The 15,340-nt window shown below is 44.4% G+C and overlaps 1 protein-coding gene across 2 annotated transcripts in view; it reads left to right on the forward strand.

Moving 5' to 3' along the window:
* Nucleotides 1-78: 78 nt before the first annotated feature.
* The window catches only part of FIGLA (folliculogenesis specific bHLH transcription factor), a 78,865-nt gene continuing 63,603 nt past the window's right edge, over nt 79-15,340 (forward strand). Inside the window, exons 1-4 of one of the 2 annotated variants that reach the window (XM_058683783.1) lie at nt 79-521; nt 3,106-3,258; nt 4,862-5,086; nt 15,169-15,203. In XM_058683783.1, coding sequence (XP_058539766.1) covers nt 276-521; nt 3,106-3,258; nt 4,862-5,086; nt 15,169-15,203 — 659 coding nt within the window. In that variant the 5' untranslated portion in view covers nt 79-275. The remainder of the gene's footprint in view (nt 522-3,105; nt 3,259-4,861; nt 5,087-15,168; nt 15,204-15,340) is intronic. The other variant, XM_058683784.1, reaches the window with a different exon arrangement.

A 15,340-nucleotide genomic window follows, 5' to 3' on the forward strand; every position in this document is an offset into this window, starting at 1 on the left:
GGACTGATCAAACTGGAATTCTGGGGATTGGAATCCAGGCAAGCGGACCAAGAAAAACCCAATTCCCCCAGGCGACTCCAGTGTGCGGCCAGATTTAAGAACCGGTGCTGTCTGTAATCCAGTGTTCACCAAAATCACCTGTGCAGCTCGTGAAACGCGGCTCCCCGAGCGGCACCCGACTTGCATTAGGCCGGGGTAGGGGAACCGGGACAGGTGGTCCGGGCCCCAGGCCCCGCCCCCGTGCTCCGCAGCTCGTGCCGCCGCAGGTGCGGGAGATGAAAGGCCGCACCGCCCCCAGCCCGCCGCCCGCCGCCATGGAAGCAGCGCCCGCCCCGGCTCTCCTGAGCGTCCCGCAGGCCGAGGTGCTGGAGGACGTGCTGCGGGAGCAGTTCGGGCCGCTGCCCCAGCTGGCCGCCATCTGCCGGCTCAAGCGGCTGCCCTCGGGCGGCTACTCCTCGACCGAGGACCTCCAGTTGGTGCTGGAGCGGCGGCGCGTGGCCAACGCCAAGGAGCGCGAACGGGTGAGCGCCCTGCTCCGCGCGGGTCCCCAAGGCTACCCGGGCTCGGCCGCCTCACGACCCGCTGCTCGCCACTAAACACCTGGCCGGTAGCCCGTGCACCCACTTACCCCCAACCCGCGGGGTTCCGAGGCGACTCGAACCTCCTGAGGCCCGAGGTTCCGTCGTCCGGGAGACGTTCTTTGACGCTAGGATGGCCTCCTCACCTGCTGACCACCCGGAACGGGGTCAAGGGGTGGGAGTGGGGACACGCGAGGCCCCTGACAACGTTAAAAATGTCTCGCCTTGGCAAGTGCTTTCAAAAAGGTTAGCGCCCAGGAGTCGCGCTTAAATCTCCCAACCACTCGGCGCTGGGTAGGCGCTTGGGGTGTAAAGGGCTCCCACCACCCCTTTCCCTTCTGCATCTCTGCCTCGAAGCAAGTATGGGGTGAGGGGGCCCAGTGGAAGTTACTCTTTTCTCTTTTTTTTAGAGTAAGGAAACACGGTGCAGGGGTGTGCACGGGACTTGCACTCCAGCTAGTGTTGTTTCCCAATCAGGCTGGGACGCCGCGGTGAATCACAACGCGGAATGGTCTTGTGCGCCGTAGTCCGAGCGGCATCTACTGGTGGCTTTTAGTATTTCTCATCGAACCTGGGCCCCCAGTTTGTCCACTCTGGCCTGCCTTCTGCTCTTTGCAGACCTGGGGGTTTGGCCGAGGCGGAGGAAGTCCAACGGGGAGTGGGGTGGGGGACAGGAGAGGACGGAGGGCGCGCCTTCGGGCTTGGGACTTGAGGGAGAGGTTCTGCTGCCGGTGCCCGGGTCCTCTGGAAGTGGAGCCCCGGTGCCTCAGCTAGGAGCTTTGGGAAAGGGCGGGAGGAGAAAGGACCAAGTGAAAGTAGAACAGGGGAAGTTGGGGTAAACTGAGGGAGTGGAAAACTGAGGGACTATTTTCACGGACCCTTTGTGAAAATAACCCTGGAATCGGATGTGATGATGTGGCCTCAAACAAGATTCTGATTCAGTAGTTTGCATTTTGTATGGGCCTTCCCATCAGGAAGGAATTGCTTTCTGCAGAGAATTCATCCTGGTTTTACCCTCTATTTTAAAGCTAATGACCTTCACTCTTCTTTACAACGACAAAATTAATACACCTGGAAAATACAGAAATGACCAGGGAACAGAAGCAACCATAACACAGATATAAATACCATGAACTGACATTCTTGTATATATCCTCCCAGTCTTTTTTCTCTAGTTATGTGTGTGCCATATATAATTTTATAAAACTGTGAGCTAGTACGTATTTTTGTTTTTTTTCCACTTAACACTATCAAAAGCATTTCCTCATTCTTAAGCATTCTTTCAGCTTTTTACTGCATAGTCATATAAATAGACCATAACTTATCCAGTCTTTATGCTTTTTGCAGCTTTTTACTGGTCTATATATCTATGTGCAATTGCTCTCAAAATACTAGAAATGGAATTACTGGAACATAGGACCTATACAATCTCAAAAGTTGTGATACAAGTTGCCAAATTGCTTTCTAGAAAGTTTATTCATTTTCATCCTTTCTTACAGGGTATAAGATTGTTCCCTTTGTCCATCTCCAATGCTGGGTATGATTAACAAAATGACAACATTACCAGCTTGGTACATGAAAAATGGCAATTAATTTCTATTTTATTTTATAGTTCTTTCATCAGAGTTGCACATTTTCATATGTTTGTTGGTCTTTGTATTCTGCTGTAATGAGATAACTATGTCCATGGTTGACTTTGATCTGGAGTGGGAGAGGACTCTCGATTAACAGGAGTATATTGGCTTTATGGTGTAGTGGAAACCAGTTTTTTCCAAGGCCCCTTTCCCTCAGGGGGATGGTCATCAGAGTTCCAGGCATTGTGAGCTGAAGGATTGGACCCTGGAGAATTATAGAGAGCTAGCCTTATTCTGCCTTTAAAGTCTTGCCAACATGCAGACTCTCTAGACACTAACACCTGATTTGGCTGGGAAAGAGATTAAAGAGTTGATGGCACAGTGCTTGAGTAGACCAGTGTTTGCACATTTTATTCATTATCAGTACCACTTATGGAGGACTTTCTATGCACCAGGTCAGGAAGAAGAGTTTTATGTATAATTATGTTAATCATCACAAGGATGTTTACAAGGTGGGTATTTTCCACTTAGCAGATACACCATAATGTGGCAATATGAAGTATCCTAACGTTCTTGTAAAGTTAGTATGTATGTGGTGGAGCTGGGTTTTAAATCCTGATGTATTGACTTAGAGTTTTTAGCCACTACCCAACTGCCTGAACATTACAGTGCAGCAGGTATGCTCTAAGAGGAGGAGGACAGGGTTCAGCAAGAACACAGACCCCTTCCCCCCTGCTAGCCCGTCCACCCACAGTGCTGAGTTTACGCCGCTCCTTCCTCCATTGCCAGCAACTGCACTGCCAGTGGAGTGGGGACTCTGGCATATGCCTATTTAGGTTCACCACCCAGACATGAGCTGTGAAAGCAAGCCCTCACAACCCTCCTCTATGGTTTGGGGGGGCATCTGTACAAATTAGCTTCTCTGTGTGTCACTGTGCTTTTTTGTTTTCCAGATAAAAAATCTCAACCGTGGTTTTGCCAAACTGAAGGCGCTTGTGCCATTTCTTCCCCAAAGCAGGAAGCCTAGCAAGGTTGATATCCTTAAAGGTGCAACTGAATACATACAAGTTCTCAGTGATGTTTTGGAAGGAGCCAAAGACTCGGAGGTAAAGGTTTAAGAATTTAGAACAATGTCCACCATTTATTGAGCCCTTTCCATGTGCTGGGCAATTTATATGTTCTGGTTAGTTTGTAACAATCCTAGGAGTTATTTATGATCCATGTTTTACAGAGCAGGAAATCAAAATACAAGTAAAGGCTACATAGCTAAGAAATGTCAGGACTGGGGTTTGAATCCAGATCTGTGTGAGCTTTGGAGCCAAGTTTCTGATTATATACTTGCCTCCTGTCACTGTCCAGGGTACCTGGTTCCTAACTGCCGCATCTTTAATAGAACCTTGATAGCTAGGGTATGACAGGAGGCTTCCATAAATCCACTCTATAGTGGTGGTTTCCCATCAGACAGGACACAGAAAGGAAGAGGCATTTCCCTTGGAGAGGCCCTCTCTAAGACAAGTCTGGTGGAATGCTCAGCAATGGTTGGGGATACCAGTCTCATGGGATTTTCAACCATTTGGTGGGATGACATAAACGAGCCTGCTATGCAAACTGTGAAGCACGTAATGTCAGCACAATTATCAGTGTGTAGAACTCACAACTGTCCATTAGGTGATGGAAGCTGTGGGCTAGTTATATGGGTTTGTTGCATGGTCAGGCAGGACTTGAAGGCCTGTAAGTGGATTAGTCATCAGAGGAGGTAAGATACGAAGAGAGAAAGACCTTAGAAATGAGTCATGAGTGACACCATTGGCAGGAAGGAGGAGGAGCCATCAGAGAGGAGAAGGTGGCAAGAAGGTGGAGAAGCAAGATTGGTCCTAAAGTTGGGTGGGGAGAATCTTGGGAATCTGAGGGTGGGAAGTGGTTCAAGAAACTATGGAGAAGCCCAGAATGTGAGGTGTAGGATAGGAGTGGGCTGGAAGTCAGCTTATTAGGGGCTTGAGGGCGTGTAGGTGGCCCTCAGAGTAAAATGGGCCCCAGGCAGAGTATAATGGCAAATTTCAAGTCCATTAAACCTAGAAATCTGAGACTGGAAGAAGGATCAAAAGGATGGAAGAAGAAAAGTGGTTAGATCAATTGAAGTCTTTTGTAAGTAGCAATGTGATTGTGTTTAGGGACAGAAGAGAAGGACCGATATTAGAGAGTAGAGAAACATTATCATTCTAAAAATTTAGGCTGGGAATAGCCAGGTTATATAATGGTTCTTTTCATTTTTTTTCCTTGTCCACTCACTAGTCCTACTTGGGTGACCCCTGAGGGGATAAATTCTGCAATGGTGGGAATGGATTGTCCTGTGAACCAATTAGATGCTTGAGTTGTGGCATGGTCATAACATTTGTACATGAACAGGTGGCTGCCCTAGTTTTTTCCTTGCATGTGTAACAGGAGGGCTTTGTTTTGTGCCACATTCATTATAAAATACAGGATCTGTTCCATGGGATAATATTTTTAATGCAGTTGCCAACTGTACAAAATCTTAAGGTTATAGAAAAACAAATACAGTCTCGTGAGTAATGATTTTCTCTCCATCCATGATAACTTAAGAATTGCCCTTATCACTTAAACTTCGTTGGTTAAAATTTTGGAATATATTGATTTAAATCTTCAGAATCTTGACTGTCCTACTGTTTGACAACTACATATGGTTTCTAGAGACAAAATCTGGATCACCAGAGCTATAGCAACAATGTTTCTGAACCACCTATATCATTGGCTAGAGATCTATCGAGAAACATCACCCAACATGCCAGCTGTACTGTGGGCTTCAAGAACGAGGAGGAGAGGCCCTGGGCAGATGGTGGCAGTGGTGAGTCAGCACACACTTGTCGCCAGAGCATGATGTCCACGACCGGAGTTATCTCCCCAACCAGGAGTCTGGTAAAGTGTTTTTTCTTAAATAGCCACATAGATGTCAAAAACTCAAAATATTTTCCTTGAAGTGTATGGCATTTTCCATGCTGAAAGATGATTGAAACAAGGTCATTTTGTGAAAGTACCTAATGGGAAGGTGGAGTTTGCTAGTTTGGAAAATTTATTATGTTTCCAAATTAATAGGTAAGCAACTCAAGGGGAAGGCAACCCCTCCAGAATTACCCACTTCAGACCGAAGCTTACCTTTTATGACCCTAAATAACTCATCAAAAATATTTCTGACTGTGAGGCCTCCAGAAAAAGAAAGAAGTAGCTTGCCATACACAAGGATAAATGGTGATACCACAGACACATGCATGCACATGTGTGCACACACACATTTTGTTTTTGAATTGGCCTTATTGGAAGGCATTTTCTAAGTAAAAATAAGAGTTTATTTAATAGCTCCTAGTACTTTGCCAAACTAATGAAGCTGCTGGATAGAAATAGCAGTCTGCCTCTTCAAGTCCACAAGTGGACATTTGGCCCTTGCTGTGACTGTGTTACTCTGATGAGACCCCTTGGTCCATCCTGCCACATGACTGCTAGAAACAAGAACAGCTTGTAGGAACTGTAACCAAGCGTACTGTAACAAGTTGCTTAGTGTGACATAAGGGGCAGTGGGAGCTGTGGAGTCACAAATGCTGGTTGGTGGTGGGAGGCAGTTTAAAATAGCAGTTGAGTGCAGGATCTAGAGCGCCCACACTGGGGTTCAGATGCTAGTTTTGTAACCTTAGGTGAGCTGCTGAATCTCGTCCTCAGTTTTCCCATCTGTGGAATGGGAATGATAATTGGACTACCTTGTACATGAGATAATTGTGAGACTCAAATGGCATCATGTCAGGGAAGTGTCTAGCACAATACCTGGCATGTCAGTGTTCGCTTGGACATACATTATTAAATCTGCTGGACTCATCATGGGCAATCAGTATTGATTGGTGGGTAATCAACAATAAGCCACAGGCATTCTGTTTGTAGCAAGTGTTCTGAGTTTTCTCACTTGGCCTTTAGTAGTGCTCTACTCTGGTTTGGGTCTTCTGGGCTTTCTGCTGACTGACCTTGGCTACCATTTTTTTTACTTGATTACTGTTCTGTAAGGGTTCTACTTCTTGTACATGCTCAGTTTTAGATTTTTATATTCTGGCCACTTGACCTATATAAACCAAACCTTCCCTTGACAGTCAACCTTTGGGAGACTGAATTCCTGTTGCTACTACCTGAGCTGACTGGGAATGACTGGGAATAAAAGTAAGGATGAAGATCTGACCTGAGCTGAACCTTGAACCTGGCTATCTGTTAACAATAGTAATGTTAGTTTTGGGACGCCTGGGTGGCTCAGTCAGCCAAGCATCCAATTCTTGATTTCAGCTCAGGTCATGATCTCACCATTTGTGAGATTGAGCCCCACATTGGGCTCTGTGCTGACAGCTCTGAGCCTGCTTGGGATTCTCCCCGCCACACACACCCCTCCCCTGCTTTCACGTGTGTGTGTGCGTGCACACACACTCTCAAAATATTAAAAAATAGTAATGTTTTAATATATACTCGGTATTAAGGCAAGAATCTTACTTGCATTTAATCCTCACCTATCCTTGTCAGATAGGTATCACCATGTCATTCTTGGGGTGAGCGGCTTGGCTATACCTTCCTGCCATTCCTTTTTGGGCCTGGGCTGGGAGTGGAACCTAAAAGGAAGCACAGTAGGCATATGCTTAGCAACACCAGCAGCAGGGATGTACAGGAGGTCTTTGTCTTCCAAGGATAATTGATCCTGGAAATAGGCTGTTTATAGTAAGTAGATTTAAAGCGGGGACTAACATTTTCTATTAAGAAACAGAAAAGTTCTAACAACTTTCTTTAGGAAAGGGAACAAAACACTTAAATTTTAGTCTTTTGGTTAACTCAGTTTAAATTGCTAGTTGAAAGAGCATGCTAATTCTTAGACTAAACAAAGAATCATGTTTTTGAGATTTTTATATATGCATGTAACTTCTGCCAAGTGCGACTTTCCAGGCCTGAATGTAAAGAGTGACTTTTTTTTTTTTTGCAGAAATGTTCTAGGAATTCATCAGTTTTGTGAAGGGTTTCTCATCCTTTGACATTTAAATCATTTATTTTTAAAATAAAAGCATTTATTCTGAAACACTTTATAGAAGGGTCACAAGTACAGTACAAATAACTTTTTTCCTGACCCATTTGAGAATAAGTTGCCAACCTGATGCCCCATCGCCCCTAATTAGTATGCATTTCCTATAAACGAGGACATTGTCTTACATGACCACAGTGTAGCCATCAAAATCAGGAAGTTAATGTTGTGGCATTACTGTCACAAAATCTTCAGGCTCCATTCAGGTTTTCACCAACAGTCTGAATGTCCTTTCTAGCAGAAGGACCAGCTGAGAATCATGAGTTGCATTTAATTGTCAGGTCTCTTTAGCCTCCATCTGTCTGGAACATTTTGTTGGTCTTTTCATGATTTTTATGACCTTGACACACTGAAAGATTACAGGCCAGTTGTTTTGCAGAATGTTTCTTGATTTGAGTTTGTCTCTTTCCCCCTGATTAGATTCAGATCTACATCTTTGGCGGGAATGGCATGGAAGTGATGTTGTTGTCTACCCATTGCATCTTATTAAATGGGGTACATTTTGATTTGTCCTATTACTGAGGATATTCATTTCCATCACCTAATGTAATAACTTCCAGGCCTCTCTACTGTAAAGTTAACCTTTTTACTTTGTGATCCGTATTTTGTGTGGAGGTGCTCTGAGGCTCTCTCGATATCCTGTTCTTCACCAACATTCTGTATCTATGAAACTTTTAATTTTGAAATAATTATAGATGCACAGGAAGTTACAAAGATAGTACAGAGAAGTCCCATGTACCCTTAGCTTGGTTTCTTTCCCTCAATGACTGCATCTCCTGAAACTATAGTACAATATCAAAACAAAATCGATATTGGTACTATGTGTGTCTAGTTCCCTGTCATTTTATCACAAGTGTAGATTTGTGGAATCACCACTACTGTTAAGATCTAGCACGGTTCCACCCCCCATAAAGCTCTCCTGCCTGCTATCATCCACTGCCCCCACATCTCCACTTTCTCTACCCACTGACCACCAGTAATCTGTTCTCCATGTCTCTATCATTTGGGGAGTGTTCTATACTATATGGAATCATTCAGTGTGTATTCTTTAAAGTCTGGTCTTTTTACTTAGCACAGTGCCCTTTAGATCATCCCAGTCATTGTATTAAAAGTCTATTAACACCCCTCCCCCTTCATTGCTGAGTATTAGTCCATGGGATGGATGTGCCACAGTTTAACCATTGACTTATTGTAGAACCTTTTGGTTATTTCTATATTCATTTTAATGGTTTTCTATTTAATTCAGTAATTATTATATCATCATAATATCCTAGTATTTCATTATTTATTTTGTTATTCAAATTGTCCTCGTTGTGGCCAGTGAAAGCCCCATCAAATGGGCTAACTTTCCGCTTGACCTGTCACTATCATTCTTTGATCATTTCCTTTCTGGCAGAAGATGTTCTGAGCTCAAGCATCATGTCCTTTCCCACCCCTAGCCCTGGAATGAGTCTTTCATCAAGGATACCCTGTGTGTAACTCATTTCTCCTCTCTGTGCTGTCTCCCCCATGCCTGGCTCTTCTCTTCACCCCTTTTGGGCTTTAGCACCTGTATTAGTTTGCTAGGGCTGCTGTAACAAAATATACAGAGTAAGTGGTTTAAACAACGTAAATTTATTTCTCGCAGTTCTGGAGTTTGGAAGTCGAAGATCAAGGTGTTGGCAAGTTTGATTTCTTCTGCGGCCTCTCTTCTTGGCTCGCAAACGGTCTTTCCTCTGCATGTGTGTGCCCCAATTTTCTCTTATAAGGACACCACTCATATTGAACTGGTGCCCACCCTCCATTTGAACTTAATCACCCCTTTTAAGGCCCTATGTCCAAATACAGTCACATTCTGAGGTAGGGGGTTAGGACTTCAACATATGGATTTTGAAGGGACATTATTCAGCCCATAACAACACCATGACTAGCTGCCCCTCCGTAAGAACCTTCTCCTTGGCTCTCACATTCCACTCAGGCCATCCCTCACCCCACACATGGGTGTCTCCTCATCCTGCTTGGACTCTGGGTCACCATGTGAGGTCACCTGCACATATGCATGCCTGCCTGATTTGGCATGGGCTGCTTCTCCCCATGCTGTGCTGCCCTCTGCCTGGGCACCATCCTTGCCTGGCTTGGGTCTGACTCCCCTTACCACACTGCCCTTCCGAGACCCCTCTCCTGCTGATTGGACTTCATCACTTTGCACTGAGCCTCCCCACTGTGTGGCCATTCCCTTCATCTGCTTGGTCTCTGACGTCCTGTATTAGGCCACCTCTATGTGTGGATGCCATCCTCACCCTGCTGGGTCTCCAATAGCTCACTCAAGGCCACCATGTCTCTCCCCCCATCTCACTGTGAGCTAACAGTGTTAGGACTGAATTGTTCAGGATGGGAAGGGGGAAGTGAATTTTTTCTCTTTTAAGTGCCTACTGTGTGACTATCTTTCTGACTAGTTTTTTTTTTTTTCCCCCGGCTAATAGGTTTAACTCTGAGATCCTAATTTGCAAGTGGCTTGAGCAATTATTCAACATCACTTTTACTAACTTTATAAAAGCTTGCATTTTATAATCAGGAAACAATATGAAGTGAGAGGGGCCAGGGAAACAAAGCTCAGCCTGACCTTTATTTGCCAAATAATTCTCATAAGGGGTCGGTGTAGTTTACATGAAGGAGTGAGTATATAGGGTTTCAGGATCCTGGCCAGACACCCTAACCAGAAACCTGGGGATAGCTGATGTGACTCATTGGACTGAAATGCTTATGTACAGAGGGGCTTAGGATTTGGGACGCGGGCCTCCTCCAGCTTCAGTTTGCAGGAATGGCACCCTTCTTCCTGCCCTTGGAGAGGATCTGAGGAGTGGAATCCTGGTGCTGGCAGAGATGGGCATTTTTGGGGATTTGAGGATGGGGTCAGAACAGCCTGTGCAAGATCAACAACATTCCTGAGAGGCAAAAATCCCAAATGAAGTACATAAGAATCTGCTGATGGCAGGCATGGAGATTAACTTCTCGGGCCAGAGCAGGTTCACTTGGGGACTGAATCAGCAAGTATGTGTGCGAATGGAGAGGGCCCTGAGCCATGTGAAGCTGCAGCATCTGACCTTGGTAGGAGTAGGGATCAATGTCAGGATCCTGGCAAGGCTCATTTAGGATTGGATTTTCAAGTGTAGGATTTTGCTGTTTTGGGATTGGGCATTGCTGGGTGGCAAGATGTTTACTGACCCACCATTGCTTATTTCTTTTGTTTGACACCTGTGTTTATGGTTTGAGCATTTCCTATCACGCAAGGCTCTGAGTTTTGTTCACAGTTGCCTATGATCCTGCAGAGGCTGTGTCCCTGGACAAAGGCCATCCTCTGTGTTGGAGTGAGATGCCAATTGTGCTGGGGTCAGAGGGACTCTGGAAAGGAATATGTGGATGAACATAAGTGCCTGGTCTGTGGCCTGGGTGTTCTGCCATCACACACTTCTAAAATTTTGGCCTGGTGTGGGAGTATTCCTTGGAAGAGTTTCTGAGAGGAAGAAGCCTATGTGGATGGTAGATTTCCACTACTCCCTCTGCAGATTGTGGTAATCGGTGTGTGGAAATTAATCACTGGGAGCATTTCTTCTAATAGCATTTTAAGCTCTGAAATGGAATGATCTAACTAGCTGGGATGAATTCATTAGCACCCTGGGAAGGCCTTGAAGCAACTATCTCCTGTCTTCCCTCTCACATTTCTGCCAGGAACTGGCTCTATGTGATAGCAAAAATTCTACCACAGTAGTGTGGTGGTCTAGGCTTTTCCCTGGGAATCACATTTGTCTGCCCTGGTGTTCACTGGGGCCTAGGGGGTATATTCTGATGAACGTAGCAGCAGAATATTTTAGAAACTTGCACTTCTTTTTTTTTCAACGTTTTTTTTTTTTTTTTTTTTTTTAATTTTTGGGACAGAGAGAGACAGAGCATGAACGGGGGAGGGGCAGAGAGAGAGGGAGACACCGAGTCGGAAACAGGCTCCAGGCTCCGAGCCATCAGCCCAGAGCCTGACGCGGGGCTCGAACTCACGGACCGCGAGATCGTGACCTGGCTGAAGTCGGACGCTTAACCGACTGCGCCACCCAGGCGCCCCAAAACTTGCACTTCTTTTTGATGTGGTGGGTGCTCGCTGGGTTGTCGGCCCCCAGACACCTTGTTGTACCACCAGTTTGGGTGTTAAACTTTGCAGCCCTGGACCAAGAGTGCTGGGACTCCGAGTGTGGAGGCTGCTCTAGTGGTTGTGTTGGCTCAGGATGTGACTGTGTCTTCTAAATTCTGGGGACTGAGGGATTGTTGCTGTGATGATATGGATGTTGGTTTTTTTCCCTGGAGCTTTGGAAAGGTGAGGTCTGGAGCATACAATCAGGATCCATCTAACCTCAGAGTGATGCCACCTCCAGTGGAGGGTTCCCCTGGGTGCAGCTACTCAGGAAGAGATCCAAGCAGCACCCAAGGGAAACTCTTGAGTCCCAGTCTGACCAAGATGAGAAGAAAATGTTAGAGGAAAGGTGAATTTCTTCATGAACATAAGATAGGGAGATTTCTTTTGTTGGAACTCTCAATCTTCTGTCCCCATGGAAAAATCAAACAAAAAGTGGGTTTTGTGAATGTGTGTGAGGTTTGGTGTGTTTGACAAGATGTCTACCTGGTGAGCTGAACATAATTTGAGAAAGCCAATAATTTCTATTTCTCTCACATATGATGGGCTTGGTAGTTAAATTAGTTGAAGTAAGGGGTGCCTGGGTGGCTCTGTCAGTTAAGTGTCTGACTTCAGCTCAGGTCATTATCTCGCAGTTCATGGGTTCAAGCCCCATGTCAGGCTCTGTGCTGACAGCTCTGATCCTGGAACCTGCCTCAGATTCTGTGTCTCCTCTCTCTCTACCCCTCTCCTGTTCATGCTTGGTCTCTCAAAAATAAATAAATGTTAAAAAAAAATTAAATTAATTGAAATAAATCTTGATTTATTCTAGTGGACTTCTGGAGGGAATTTATATGAGTTTTATAAAAGACCCAAACTTGTTGGTCCCACATGGATAGAGAGGAGGGTTCTAAGAATTGAGTGGAAAGGTCTCTCAAAGTTAGCGGCAGGATTCCTATGATGTGCTACTGACCTCCCTTAAGACAGACTGCTCTTTGGGTTAGCAGGAAGCCATCAAGTACTAGGACCACATAAGCCTGCCCCTCAGGGAGGTCAGTGTGTCCTCCTGCCCTCTCCCATCTCCCCTTTTTCTAACCTCTGAGTTATCCAGAATGGGTTAGCAATGAAACGGACCCCAAAGATATCATTTTAAAGGTAGATCTTCTAGTGGGAGGGTAAAGGAACCATAAATATAGCTTGATTATTTTGGGGGAACTCTTCTGGTCCTCTTTGGATCACTCCTTATTTGGAAGACTTCCCTCCCAGGAATGTGTCCTTCCAGCAATGCTAGTGTGGAAGATGGGCGTGGGGCGCCTGCCTCAGTGCTCTGAGGTGAGAAGAACCTAGGAGCAGAGTTTCCCTGCTTCATGTAATTTGGACCAGGCCCCCAAGGGAAGAGAAAGACCATGTGGGGCTTGGTGGCCAAAGCCCTGCTCATTATGAAGGAGCTTTATTTGCTGGAAGATCATCTGTACAACTCTATGAGGTGGCAGGGCTGTGGTGACCATGCTGGGTTCTGATCTCTGGGTCCTGGCTGGATTTGCACACATCAAAGCAGGATTGACAATTGTGAGCACAATTTATATGGGAAGAAATATAACTTTACTTTCTACACTGTATTCTACTTGTTTTTGAGAACCTAGTAAAGACCTTATGACTCAGATGGTGGAAGATTCTCTTAGCCCATTAAGGTCTATCTTCTTTGAGTAAATACTGTTACCAGTTTAATATTCAGAATCCCTGTGGGACTCTTTGCCCCATCTCCCCTAGGAGATCCTCTTGTCCTCCTTTAGGTACAGCAAGGAGTGTGTGTGCTATGGCTGGAGGCTGGAAGGAGAATGCTCATGTGTATTTCCCCAGCTAATCCTTAGGCCCCCAGTCTTCTTGAGCTGACATCTGCTGTGGATGTCCATGGCCCCACTATGGCTTCTCTTCTCTAGGCCAGGCTCACTGGGCTGCCTGCCTTCAGAACCCAGGCATCTTCTTGTCTCCCTGGCTTTCCCACTCCTAGATGGGCTATGTAGCTGCCCTCAGGCACATACTTAAAAATTCCTTCAGCCATGTGGTCACTAAACTGTGAGAGGCTACATTCTGAGAAGTGGGTACAAATCCTGGCTTTCCTCAGATTCTTTTTTATCTTTCTTGTGTTCTGTTCCCTTATGTAACTCTTCCCCAGGATGGTGTGGTACAGGGGCCCTTCCCAGGGATTAGGAATCAGGCAGCTTCTACAGACGAGTTCCATCCCCTCCAAATAACTACTTCCTGCTATTTCAACTTTCATTTCCATTTTTGGTTGTAGGAAATCTTCTCCCACATCATGTCTTGCCTCCTCCCTGCTTTGTGACCACCTGAGCTGCCATCTGAGCTCTGGCCCATCAGAACCCACATGTTTATTATTCTCCCTTTCAACAAAGTCAGCTTCTTTCAAATGAGAACCTTGCTTTTCAGACTGTTGTTGCTGGGAACTGAAATATGAAGCTAAATGTGGACTTCTGGTTCATATCTATCTACCTCAGTCCCTGGCCCCTCCCCCAAGTCTTGGCTCAGTGGGTGGAGGGAAGGTTACATTGGATAATATGTCAAACCATGCAGCTATACAACCAACAACAGGAGCACGCCTGCCTTATCAGAGGGGCTGAGCAGCAAGCTGGGTTTGTTCCTCAGACCACCCTCTTCCTAGACCTTCAACTGCTTAGATGAGGCCAACAGGCATTTTTTTTTTTTAATGAACTGTGAGAATAAGGCAAAATTGATCATCTTTAGCAAGTTTTCATATTCTGATACTTAAATACTACATTCCTGGAATTTTCTAGTTAACACTTAAATCCAAACTAAGACAATGATCTATAATACACTAGACTGTAGGCTATTGGAATAAATTATCTTTTAACTCTGGGTAAACCTAGCAATACATGAACTTATATCTTAGGTTTAACACATTATAAGTATGTGAAAAGTTTAAAAAAATTAAATGAAACTTTTAAAGCTAAATTTGAACTCAAAAAGTTAGCTTAATCACATGCATAGTGGAAAGACTTGATTAAGATCAGAAAAATTATTGATACTTTGTGCTGGACACTATTCCTGGTGGTGTATACATAATAACATTGTAATTTTCATGACCACCTTGTGATGTATAATTATATCCATTTTACATGTCAGGAAACTAGAAAACAGAAGGAACTTGACCAATATCCAGTGGGTCAGTGAAGGATGGAATCAGAGCATATGTGTAATAGTGTTAAACTCTTTACTGCCTTTTGTTCTAAAAAACACTGAGCCTTGAAATATAAATGAGAGTGGGCTAGGAAATAAGTAAATGTGTTTTTTTATAACCTGAATTAAAGCATGTGACTGTAGTACTTTATTTTCCACAGTGAGAGATTGGAGTGGCTTTATTTTAGTCATGGGTTTGGCTTTTTCTTCAGGTTGAGATTTCAGAATATTAAGACCCAAAGTAATCTTACCATCTTAGTAAAACCATGGATGGAAATATACTAAAATGATTCCAAATTTTTTTCTTACACAACTGAATTAAGAAATTATAACAGGGTATATAACACTGTGTTGTATTTCTTCTTATTCTACCATTGACATGTTTGAGGTTACTGTGTAGTCTTTTTCACAAGTTTTAATGATCAATTGAATGGAAGGGTTTTCTAATTGGGGATCATTTAAGTTTTCAGTTTTTCTAATCAACATGGCAAATAGCCTGATGTATTTACCTCTTTCTATATTTAAAAAAATTTTTTTATTTATTTTTAGGATAGATTCCTAGAAGTGGAAGTCCTGAGTCACAGGTAGGTACAATCTAGGACTTGCATGAGGCCAACTTATAATACCATCAGTTCTGAGTGCCGAGTTCACCATATCCTTGCTAACAGTGGGATCTATTAAAATGATAGAATTTTAATAGATAAAAAATGATATCTTTAAA

This window comes from Neofelis nebulosa, chromosome 9, assembly GCF_028018385.1.
Source record: "Neofelis nebulosa isolate mNeoNeb1 chromosome 9, mNeoNeb1.pri, whole genome shotgun sequence".
NCBI lineage: Eukaryota > Metazoa > Chordata > Mammalia > Carnivora > Felidae > Neofelis > Neofelis nebulosa.